Source organism: Thamnophis sirtalis, unplaced genomic scaffold (genome assembly GCF_051295495.1).
Source record: "Thamnophis sirtalis isolate CommonGarterSnake01/CBP01778 unplaced genomic scaffold, rThaSir2_p1.2 scaffold_6, whole genome shotgun sequence".
Lineage (NCBI taxonomy): Eukaryota > Metazoa > Chordata > Lepidosauria > Squamata > Natricidae > Thamnophis > Thamnophis sirtalis.
The window spans coordinates 71,248,430-71,261,096 of record NW_028261386.1 but is presented as its reverse complement, the minus strand read 5'-3'; the positions used below and the strand labels follow the sequence as shown (position 1 = coordinate 71,261,096).

Here is a 12,667-nt window from a genome sequence, read left to right as displayed (position 1 = left end):
CAGAGTCAGCATAATGCCCCCAACAATCTGGGTCCACATTTTACCAACTTGGGAAGGATGGAAGGCTGAGTCAACCTTGAGCTGGTGAAATTTGAACTGCAGCTAGCAATCAGCTGAAGTAGTCTGATGATGATGATGATGATGATGATGATGATGATGATGATGATGATGATGATGATGATGATGATGATGATAGGGAGGGAAGAGGGAGAGAGATTATAGATTTAGTTACCCTTGAGACTGGTAGATACCTAAGGACATAAGTCTGATCCAAGGAACATTGGTTTCCTCTTCATCAACTTCCGCCCTTACAGTATGGCTATGTAAGAGCAAGAGAGAATGACAAAGTCAGGGAGGCAGTTTGAGTTGCCCCACTAGCCTACAGATGGCTCTAGACATCTTCCACTCCAAGGGGGTAGAAAGTTTCCCATATTATGAATATAATTATGATATTCAATATCATTCTGTTTTTTTAAAAAATTCTATTGCATTTAAAAGTGAACACTAGTATCTTAAATTGTGTATAGTAAACAACCAATGTAGATCTTTAATTTCATGCATTATGCAATCCTTTTACCTGTACCAGCTAGCTGCCATATATTGCATTATATGATTCCTGGACACTTTTCAGTGGTAACACCATTGCAGTAATAAAACTGTTGTTACTACAGTAGATGTAATGATGCAGAAGCACTCCTAAGTTCTTTCCTATGAATCCAGTATCAAATGAGGATCAGGGAACACTTCCAGACTTCAGATCTCTTTACTTGGTGTTGATCCTCGGTCCTACCAACACCTGCCCTCAATTCTACATTAAAACCAATTTACAGGTAGTCCTCGACTTACAAGCATGCATATAGTGACCATTCAAAGAAACAACAGCACTGAAAAAAACTGACTTATGACTGTTTTTCATGCTTATGGCCATTGTAGCATCTCCATGGTCAAGTGATCAAAATTTGGATACTTGGCAACAAGTATTTATGGCGGTTGCAGTGTCCCAAGGGTCACTTTTTGCAACCTGCTGACAAGCAAAGTTAATGGAGAAATCTAACATAACAACTACAGTGATTCCCTTAACAATGGTAGCAAGAAAGGTCATATAATGGGGCAAAACTCACTTAGCAACTGTCAAGCTTAACTATGGAAATTTGGGGCTCAATTGTGATTGTAAGTCAAGGACTACTCTATAATGTGGCTAATGCTGGAGTTTTTTTTCTTAAAGAACGTTTCCACTTTGGACCCTAGTTAGATATGAAATGTATGCATGGTCCATTGACAATGGTAAATATGTACCCTTAGAGGTTTACCCTATTTAAAAAAAAAATTAGGAGTGGCGTCAGAAAAATAAAGGCTACAGTTTCTGAGTTTCAGAAAACAAATACATAAATCTGTTACTATGTGTTTGTTTGCAATAACAAAAGTAGGCTTTGTTTAGTACACTTGAGTTTCAGCATACATAACAAACATCCCTATCAGATTAGCATTTTCTATTCCATATTTGAGAAGGAGGGGAAAGACTTGTTAGTGGGAGTGGCCTTCCAGAAGCACATGTAGGGGGTGACTTCCTAGCATTAGGTTAGAAGTGAACATTGGGGACTTGTCATTTCTGCATCAGCTTTCTCTGATCTGAGGAACCTCCAATGTATGGTAATAGCCATACTGGCTGGGGGATTTTTTTCACACACACACACACACACACACACACACACACACACACACACACAAGATTCAAGGGAACTGGTTTTAAAGAAATGTCCACATGGTTCTAATTTAAAACATAATTTAGCATATATACTGTAATCCCTATTGTGTTCAGAGAAAATACTTTTCCATTTCTGCTGATTGGCAGCTCACCCAAATGGCAGGTGACACGTGGCTTCATTTTTGACTCAAGTAAAGGGAAGGGAAGGGAAAAGGGACTTATTTCTGCTGTAGTTTGAATATTCCACTTATCATCTACTGACCTGTATCACCTTTGGTCAAAACAGGAGTACAGGAAACTCTTCTGTGGGTTGGTTCAAACAGAAATCCTTTTGAACTTTGGAAAGGAATTTAATTGGCTTGAGTTTGATTAATAAACATGGCTTTATTTGTAGTGAGTTCCTTGGTCTGTTTTGATTTTTGAATTCTTCTTCATTGGGACCCTGAAATGTAAAGCGATATTGGGTTGTCTGTTTAGGTTCACTCTGAGCCTTGGCTTACAGTAAATACGAGTTTTGTCCTACCAAAGTATCACTTTACACAAATCTGCCATTGTGAAGCTCAGCAAATAAACCTTTCTAGCATATAAACCCCAAACTGCTGATTTGTTTACTGTTAAATATTTACTGTGAAGCACTGTGGACTTTTAAGAACTGGTTATTCTAGTTTGTCTCTTCCAGCAAATGCTGTAGTTTGTAAGATCTTTCTTATTTTTAGTCCCCTTGTCTGTGCTACATCTTTGATTAGGCAGGAAGGACTAACGTGAGCTCTAATCTTTAACACACACATAATATAACTGTATTTTCAAAATAAATAGCAATGCATTCTGGTGGGAAAAGGGAACACAGAACTAATCTTCTGTATATTTGAAGTCAGTTAAACTGACTGAAGAGAACTGAACTTACCATCTCTTTGGAAGAACTGGTCAATCAAAGATATATTAATAGCCTACAAATTTCTATAGTCTTAGGCAATGGGTAGCATTTTTATAAATGGAATAAAATAGTTACTTTAGGATGTTTCACTTTCAGCACAAAGTGAATTAATTTTATCAGAATGTCCAAAGCAGACGAACAGCAACTTAAAGCTTTCTATCACCATATCCTTGCTTTAGCATTCTCTTTCGTTAACATGCTCATAATAAATTAAACTCGATTAGTTCTTTTGCTAGATAATTTGGTAAGGTAAAATTAAGCTGCCTCTACCTAGGGAGCTTCATAGCTAGACAAGCATCTTCATCCAATTTTTGGTAATCAAATTCAATTCTGCCAGCTATGCCATGTTAATATGCCAATAACCTTAAAATTGTATGTGTTTGTAGTAAAAGTTCTTGTAGGGCTGAAGAAGAAGACATCTTTATTACGGTCAAAGGCCAGCAATAGACATTACATTTTTACAATATATTAAAAAAGTACTGACATTAAAAGTGGATAATAGCATCCCTGTTGAGAAAATACATGCTCTCAATCTATTCGAGTCACTCCTTGGTTTACGTGGGTGAAAAGCCGAAAGTTATGGGAGTAGATATAATGGTCCCGAAATTGTTAGAGATATCTAAATAATTGGTACAAGATGACAACTATAATTCTGTAAGCATTTTTCTCCTTGTGGACATTGCAGCAACACAGAATTTTGCCGCTGCATACGTGGTAGCTGGGTTTGTGTCCTGGAGGAGAAAGCCTATATACAAATTGTCTGCCCTTCCTGGCAATCTCTCTAATAAGGGGAAAATAGTTCTTGTAGGGCTTATTATGCTATCTGATTGCATTATGTTGACTGGAAATGGCTTCTACATCTGCCATTCTGGTTTAACACAACTTATTTGCCAGGTAGATGGGTCTGTGTCACCACTACATTTGGAAACAGCTATATATTATGTGGTTTTATTAAAAACACTCTCATACCGACATCCAGACAACTAAAGTATAGCGGCATAAGCCATGTGTCATATTGGCCTACATATATCATAGGACATAACTGTAACAATAAACAAGGGTTCCTATTAATACTAGGGAATCTAATTGGAAGCCCACAAACAAGACATCAGCACAATGGCAATTTTCCTGCCAGGTTCCCTATCAGTTCTTGACCAAACTATAGATAGACTATATGGATGGATGGGTGGGTGGATGGATTATGAATTTGCTTCCTTAGTAGCCTGGAAATTCTATATGATGTATTCCAACCATATCCAAGATACAGGATGATAGTGATAATCACAGGATTCATGCTTAATGGAAGAAGCAAATAAGACACATTATTACATTTCTTCCACATCTTGTTGCAAACATGGAACTACTGCATTTTTTTCTTTTCATGCCAAGCCATCAAGATTAGGATGCATTGTATTAAAATGTAAAATTCTACCATTCTTATCTACAGGAACCGTATTAAATGCCAATAATTATGCTGCTCTCCTTTTTTCTATTTTTAACAGCTTGCCCAAATTGATTCAAGAGCAGTACAGCTTGGTTCGCTGTTTGTCCGGGGCCTTGGTGTGTTGCTGATGACCAATAGTGCCTGTGGTTTTCCCTTTCAAATGGATGATTTGATGGCATGGCATGTATTTGATGGGAAACTTTTTCAAGAGAAATACCACCAAGCTCATAGAGGATGCCCTCCATATCAGCTCCTAGAACACAATGCAAGTATACAGTCTTGGTTTTAGATTGAGGAAAACCTTTTTGTACTTAAAAGGATGAATAAAATGTGTGTATATGTATGATGTATATATGACATTTAGCCCCTGCAGCCTCCTAGAGTTTCCTGACTAATGTTTGGTTAATATAGAGAAATGGACCTCAACTTTAGTCATAATTAGAGGCGACATAATTAATTGGTGGGACACAGGTTTGTCACAATCTTCTCTTAGCATTACTAATGAGGGTTTTAGAAGTGCTGTACAGTCATGGAATATTTGTAATTTCTTCAGATCAGAGGTGGTATTCAGCAGATTCTGACCAGTTCGGGAGAACTGTTAGCGGAAATTTTGAGTAGTTCAGAGAACTGGTAAATACCTCTGACTGGCCCCACCCCCATCTATGCTCTGCCTCCCAAGTCCCAGCTGATCAGGGAATGGGGATTTTGCAGTATCCTTCCCTGCCATGCCCACCAAGCCATGCCCACAGAACCAGCAGTAAAAAAAAAATGAATCCCACCACTGCTTCAGATACTTTGAAAAGTATTCTATGTTTTTAAATGATAGACTAAATTATCATTTCTCAACTATGGCAACTATAAAATGTTTGGACTTCAACTCTCAGAATTCCGGGAATTGAAGTTTGGAGATTTTAAAGTGGCTAAGATCAAGAAACACTGGCTGGACTATATAAATGCTGAAATGTTGATGCAAAGATAACTGTCAACTGAAGAGTTAATATTTTGATATTTCAAGATGTTTCATAAAAGTGAACAAAACACTTCCATATGAAATAACTCTTCAGTTGAAAAAGCCCAAACTTTTCTAAATTAAAACTAGCCTTTTAAGACACCAGAGGCTATTTGCACATAGTTCAAAATCATAATTCAGTAGTTGATGAGTGAATCTAAGATTCATGCTCACAATTTCAATCTTTTCCTTATGCATGAGGAAGATTTTTTTAAAAACTATTGAGTTTTGATTCATTCTGTCAGGTTTGTCTTGACTTGGGCATTTAAGAAAGAAGGACCCTTGACTCCCTTTTTGAAGTGAAAGTTTTACTTTTAGTAAAGTCAAGCAGTTACAGCATAGGTGAAGCAGGATCTGAATATTCCCATGCAAAGCCTGCATTTTCCCCTCTACCCTGGCCCTCCCCCCTTGACTAGTCCGTCAGTGTCCAATGATATTCAAATTAGATATTTTGGAAATGGCTTTGAGATGTGGCACCTCTTTGCTGGATTCGCATTCCATTCTCACGGCTCCATCCTTCATTGGCCAGTCTGTTCTAGTTTGACACCTCTGGTTCCTGTCATCCCCCTTTCTACCTTCTACCTCCCCAATCTCCCCCTCCCTGTATTTTATGGCAGGATGCCAGTGAAGCAAAGTATGCTGAAGATGGCAGACCTGACACATTCATAATTAGACCTATTTTTAAGCTATTTTTTAAAAATGAAGTCGTACCTTGAATTGGATGTACAGAACATGGGAAGAGAAAAGTAGACAAGCTGCTTTAGTCTAATCCAGTGTTTCTCAAACTTGGGAACTTTTAAGTTTTAAAAAGCCCATGTTGCCTAAGGAATTCTGGGAGTTAAAATGTCCCCCCATTGTCACACCCGGAAGCCATCTTTTACCTTTTGGACTTCAGGCCTGCCACATTTTTTACTATGGGAAAATACAGAATGCGGGTGATATGTAGACATAATAACATTCTTTCTCAGAAAGTCAAGGTCATCTGGCCCTGCGGCTGCAATGAAGTCACTGGGAGGCAACTCCTGGTTTGGATAGTACCTAATTGGATCATGTGATGGACATATAGGTGCTGGGCAGGGACTTGGACTTTCTTTTTGGTGGTCAAAACCTGGAAGCTTTCAGATTTAGGTTTTCCCAGATGTGCCAATATGACATCTCTAATAAAATGGAACTTTGAGGAAACTCAAGCCTCGGAGTCTTCTTTCATTGGAGGTGTTACTTGGAATCCTGACACCCACCTTAAAAATAGTCAACCTTTAGAAAGGCTGGTCTGACCATATTTTGCTCTTTTCTTTGGGTGGAGTGGTAACTATGGTTACTAGCACATACTTTTATCTTTAAGATGTGAACCAAACTTTAATGATTTCATTTTTATTTGACTCAAATGAAAATTTCTCATAATTACCAATATTATTTCACCTGTAGGAGTTACGATGCGCAAAGTTTCAGAATCTGTTGGACCTGATTTGCAAAGCAAGCATAGCAAATGGGAGGAAAATCCAGAGCAGACCAAGACCAAGCAGCTTCATGATAAGTAAGTACTACCTGAACTCTTCAGAAAATCCACTGCATGTGACTTATGAGAATATAAACATCTTTGGCAAGACATAAGATCCAATGATACAAGACTTCGCAGATAAAACGTTGATGCGCTGTAGTCCAGCAACATTTGTTATAAAAGCGGAATAGTCATGGAAGATGTAAATTGGAAATAAATACTGTATTTGTAGTTGGGTAAATTGAATTCCATGCAAAGGAACCAGTTTTTCCAGAAAAAGATATATGCATTCATCATGTAGGATAGCATGCACTCAGCCTATACCAAATCTTGCTTATAGAAGAATTAGATAAAATCTTAATTTGCTTGAAACGTGTATAATAAATCTCACCTCTGTTACTTCTATATTTTAAAGAGGTAGTAGTTTTATGTTATAAGGGACGCAGTCGCTCAGAGGCTAAGACGCTGAGCTTGTCGATTTAGAAAGGTTGGCAGTTCGAATCCCTAGCGCCACGTAATGGAGTGAGCTCCCATTACTTGTCCCAGCTTCTGCCAACCTAGCAGTTTAAAAACATGTAAAAATGCAAGTAGAAAAATAGGAACCACCTTTGTTGGGAAGATAACAGCGGTCCGTGCACCTTTGGCATTTAGTTATGATGGCCACATGTCCACAGAGATGAGCACCGCCCCCTAGAGTCGGAAACGACTAGCACATATGTACTTTTAATTATATGTTCCATTTTTTGTCCATTTTAGCTTAAAAATAGAATCCCAACTGTTTCATTTATAAAAACTTCATTGTATATATAAATATGGGGCAACTTTTTCTTTAGTGTATTATGTCCAATATTTTCTTTAGGGAAGCATGGAAGGGGCAGAGGTTCTCACCGGAGGCTTCTGAGCAGAAATCCATCTCATTCTTATCAGCCCCAGTGCAGGGAAAGCCAGTGGAGAGAGCCTCAACAGACTAGTTCCTTCTCCGAATTTCAGCCCTCAGGTAAAAACAAAATTACATAAAACTGAAATACGTACCAAGCTACATTTTTAAAGTTATTTATTTACACTTTTTTTTAAAGTTCAAGTATGAGTCAAGTTCTTGATTGTAACCCCTGAGAATGTTCAATTGATTTTTATACAGTGAAAATAATGAGTAAATAAGAAGGGGGTTCATTTCATTTAATTATAAGGCAAAGCTAACATTTCTACGACAGAAATAACCACATCAAAACAGTTATCTTATTCCAGCGTATCTTTCTCACATATCAGCAGGATTTCCCTGCTTAAGCAAAGACATTCTGTGTTTGTTTTGTATCAAATTCTTAAGGAATTTCACTAGCCAGCCCACCAATTGCCTGCCTTCTCTTGTCCTAATTTGTTCCTCAGTTCAGTAAAGCTTTTTGTCCAGAATCTCTGTTGAATGGTTCTTGGACATACTTGAAAGTGAGCTCTGAATTGCAGTAAAGGCGGTTCCCACTCTCAAGCTTGAGTTTTCTTCAGTTTTTCAATGGGACAATTAAAATATCACACTTAATTGTCTGCAATTTGGCTCTGTAATTGTCTGTAGTTGGCAGCCTTATATTAGTCCTCTTAAAACATCAAGCTTAGAGCATCTGTTAATTTATCAGCTGAAATGACAAAAGTGTGATTTACCATTTTAAACAACGGGCTGATCAAGTCTTCTCTCTCTCTCTCTCTCTCTCTATCTCACACACACACACTCACACACACACACACTTCTTAGCTGCTTTATGGGTTGAGAGAGAGAGGTGCAATGGCAGAAAATGATACTAGTGAAAATATTTTTTTATAGTAACATTAGGAAGGCTTTTTAATGGGTATAATTTTTTAGCTTAACCTGCCTTCGAACTCCTTGGAAGACTAGTAGAATTCATCTGGGACTTCCCAACTACTTTATCACACTCAAATCATTCTGAAGACAGATTATCCCTCCGTAATATTTTCGATACATTTATCTTACTTTTTGAAACAAAGGCCATGATGATGATTCCAAGAGTTGGAGTACCAGTATATTTAGGTGGCCCCAGAATGGAGAAGGGTGATCTAGAGCAGCGACTCTCAACCTTTTGGGCACCACGGACTGGTCTGTGGAGAGAGGCTTTTCCACGGACCAGAGGGTGTGTGGTTTCACGTACTATACACCAGGGGTGAGGTTTTGCTTGTTTGCACGGCCCAATTTTTAGCACGCTGCGGCCCGGTGAAAGTCCACCGACCAGGGTTTGGTCTACAGACTTGCTGGGTAAGAGAGAAACTATATGTGGAATATTGGCTTTTTTATTTGTTATGTTACTTCCTCAATCCCTTTCTCCTCCTCTCTCTAAAAATGAACATCCTTTTCTCAGACTATAGATCACATTATCCATGATAAAATCTACAATCTGTCCTTCCAAGGTTTCCCCCCCCCCACTCATGTCATTATAGTTCTAAGATGTTTTGTGAGTGAAGGGAAGGCTTTCAGTTACATATGAGTTAAAATAGCAAGAACTGAAACACAAAGATTACATCGGTCAAGAATAGACATCACTCTGAGCATTTTGAGGGACTATCATTTTCTAAAAGAAATAAATAGTATTTGCAATATTCTTTAGAATGTTTTTTCATTTCTTCAATGTTTGAAGAATACAAAATATTTCTGTCAATATCAATGTGGTTATAGTGCAGTACTGCAGGCTACTTCTGCCGACTGCTGGCTACCTGCAATTTAGCAGTTCGAATCTCACCAGGCTCAAGGTTGACTCAGCCTTCCATCCTTCCAAGGTTGGTAAAATGAAGACCCAGATTGTTGGGGGACAATATGCTGACTCTGTAAACCGCTTAGAGAGAGCTGTAAAGCGGTATATAAGTCTTAAGTGCTCTTCTGTTTCTTCATTTTTTGTGCATATTATAAGTTAATCTCTTCCCACACCTCAGGTTCACAATATAGACCAAGACACCAATCCTTGAGGGGACAATTCCAGTTTGCTCCTCGGTAAGTAATTTTTTGATGGAGAAGGGAAGAAAAGCCCATTTCAACATTTGTATAAAGCCACTGGGAGAAGTCATCTGTTGATTCAGGTGAGATAGCATCAATGCTCTGATGATATTCAGCTGCACATCTTTATCCTGGGCCAAGCTGTAGAAGGTACATATCTTGACCTGGTAAATGGAGGCTGTTGAAAACTGGGTGGAATGAAACAGACTGAAAATGAACCCATAGCTGTTTCTGAAAGTCTTTGAGGAGTGAATGGTCACCTATGTGCCAGTTATATTATGGAAGATGTATCCAAACTGTGGTTGCTAAATGAGGATTATCTGTATTGTTGTTGTTGTTTCTCTCTTACTAGAATGAATTATTCATTTTTGCTTCATAAAGATTTCCTTTTGATTTTCAGATGGCCAAGATGAATTCCTCAAGGCTATGAATGAGTGAGATGAGTTTGAGCAGAGAAGTTGTGTTCTGATCATGTATTCAGTTAATTGTTTGAATAAATGGGCTTTTTAATTGATTTGTTCTTATGATTTGCAAAGCTTAATCAGGCACAATCTCTCTTTCACAAAATAAGATGTAAGATGCCTTTCCCTTTAAAGTTGCATGATAAAGTGGGCACAAAATTTTGAAGAACCAATAGCGATGGGTACATGGGAAAAGATATGGGTAAGGAACGTAAAATTTACGCAAGCCCAAAACCTGAGAGAGAACTTCTACAAGATGTTTTATAGATGGCACTTACTTACATCCTAAAAAATTGGCTTGTATGTATCCGAATTTACAACCTAAATGCTGGAGATGTGATTGTGTGGATGCTACGTATTACCATATATGGTGGACTTGTAAAAAGGCTAAAGCATTCTGGATAAAAATATGGTGGATTATGCAAAATATTCTTAAAAGAGGATAAAGTTTACTCCTCAGTTATTCCTGTTAGGTATAATTACAGACTGTACAGTTATAGAGACTAATATGATTCTGAACCTTACAACGGCAGCAAGACTATTGGTGGCGTAGTACTGGAAGAAGGAAGAATTACCTACTATTCAAGAATGTACACTAAAAGTAACAAACTTGGCAGAGATGTCTAAAATATCAGCATATTTTAAGGACCATTCATATGAGAAATACAAGCTGGAATGGAGAAGATGGATTGATTATATTCAGAATAAATATGGGACTAAGAAACTCCACATAGCTTATGAATGAATGAGCAAGCAAGGATACAATTTGCTTAAAGTTAGCTTTACAAAAGGGGAGTTAAAGTACAAGTGAGGGATGATGCTAAAGTCTGTTAGCTTATCTTAGAATATGTTAATGTTAATGTTTATATCCTATATTTGCTCTGGGAGGCTGGGGGGGGGATTGGGGGGGGAGTTGGATTGGGGGAGAGGTATATATTTGTAAAATATAAAATTTTCAATAAAAAAAAAGTTGCACGTTCTCATTGTTACACCATGGACAACAGGCTTTCTTTCTAAATAAATAGTTTTTTTTTTAAAAAAAAACTACAACTCAAATATACAAGTGCAGCACTGAAAAATGACCTACGACCAGTTTTCATGCGTACAACTGTTGCAGCGTCCCCAAGGCCACATGATCAAACTTCCAGCATTGGTAACACATATACAGGTAGTCCTTGACTTACAACAGGTCATTTAGTGACTTTGGAGTTACAGCAGCACTGAAAAGAGTGACGTATTACCATTGTTCACACTTAACGACCATTGCAGCATCCCGATAGTCACATGATTTACGTTCAGATGCTTGACAACCGACTCATCTTCACGACGGTTGCAGAGTTCAGGACTCATTTTGCGACATTCCGACAAGCAAAGTCAATGGGGAAACCGGAGTCACTTAACAACCATGTTACTAATTTAACAACTGCAAGGATTCACTTATCAAATGTGGCAAGAAAAGTTGTAAAATGGGACAAATTCACTTAACAAATATTTCAATTAACAACATACATTTTGGGCTCCATTGTGGTTGTAAGTTGAGGACTACCTGTATTTTCAGCAGTCAGACTCATGGGGCCATGAGATTGTCCTTTGCAATCTTTCCAGCCAGCTTCTGACAAGCAGAGTCAGTGGGGGAAAGTGGATTCACTTAACCATTGAGTAAATTATTTAACTGCAGTGGTTCGCTTAATAACCAACTGGTTGTAAGTTGAGGACTACCTGTAATCCTCAACTTATCAATTGTTTAATGACCATTCAAAGTCACAACAGCTTTGGAAAGGGTGCCTTATGGCCTATAGAGCATTTCTGGCTGTCGTAGAATGTTGCGCTGCCTCCCCGCCCCAGTGTTCATGTGACCATATTTTGGGTGCTTGACAACCGGCTCACATTTAGAATGGGTGCAGTTTACCATGGTCATGTGACTATGATTTGGGGGGGGGGGTGTTTAAAGCTGGTTTCCAGATTTTTTGCTGGTTTCTGGCAAAAAACTGCCAATTAGGAGAGTGCATTTGATTTACATCCACTGTAAAAAAAAAAAAAAAAAAAAAAAAAACCTGTCAAAAATTGGTCACCAGTACCTCAAGTTACAACTACTACAACTTCTATCCAAATTCTAGTCCCAATTGCAGTCATAAGTCAAAGAATAGCTTTACTGTGGTTAAGTTTAACCATGGTTTGTTGGGTTTGGATAATAAAACAATCAAAGTTTGTCCAGAACGTCTTGTGACTCAAGCATGGGAAAGAATAGGCAGGAATTATTTTCTTTATTATTGTTAAAAAAATGGTTTATGTGACTTGTGAACATAGACATCAGGAAAAAAGAAGCTTTGAAACCAATGGGATTTTTGGATCAAATACAGAAAATAATATGGTTTTTTTTTCCTGTTTTTGCAACTGTCAGTCATACATAACTGATCTTGTAGAAGTAGTTTCATTTTTTTTTCCTACCAAGTCGCTCAGAAAATAGCTATGCTATTTATAAATACAATCACTTACATGTCTATACATTAACATACCCAGAAAGCACCTAGGATGGATGCAATACCCAGGAATCAAAGAGATTCAAATGCAAGTTGTGTCTACTATCTTTTTTTTTTTCCTGGCATACTTAGCTGTTCCATTAGCAT

General features: G+C 37.9%; 1 protein-coding gene across 4 annotated transcripts in view; it reads left to right on the top strand.

The window, feature by feature from the left end:
- FAM120B (family with sequence similarity 120 member B) overlaps nucleotides 1-10,093 on the top strand; it is a 33,400-nt gene extending 23,307 nt beyond the window's left edge. For all 4 annotated transcript variants that reach the window (XM_087718122.1, XM_087718124.1, XM_087718125.1 and 1 more), the window contains 5 exons: nucleotides 4,142-4,348; nucleotides 6,518-6,626; nucleotides 7,450-7,587; nucleotides 9,519-9,576; nucleotides 9,980-10,093. In XM_087718122.1, the coding sequence (XP_087574248.1) occupies nucleotides 4,142-4,348; nucleotides 6,518-6,626; nucleotides 7,450-7,587; nucleotides 9,519-9,576; nucleotides 9,980-9,992 (525 nt within the window). In that variant the 3' untranslated portion in view covers nucleotides 9,993-10,093. The remainder of the gene's footprint in view (nucleotides 1-4,141; nucleotides 4,349-6,517; nucleotides 6,627-7,449; nucleotides 7,588-9,518; nucleotides 9,577-9,979) is intronic.
- Nucleotides 10,094-12,667: the final 2,574 nt, after the last annotated feature.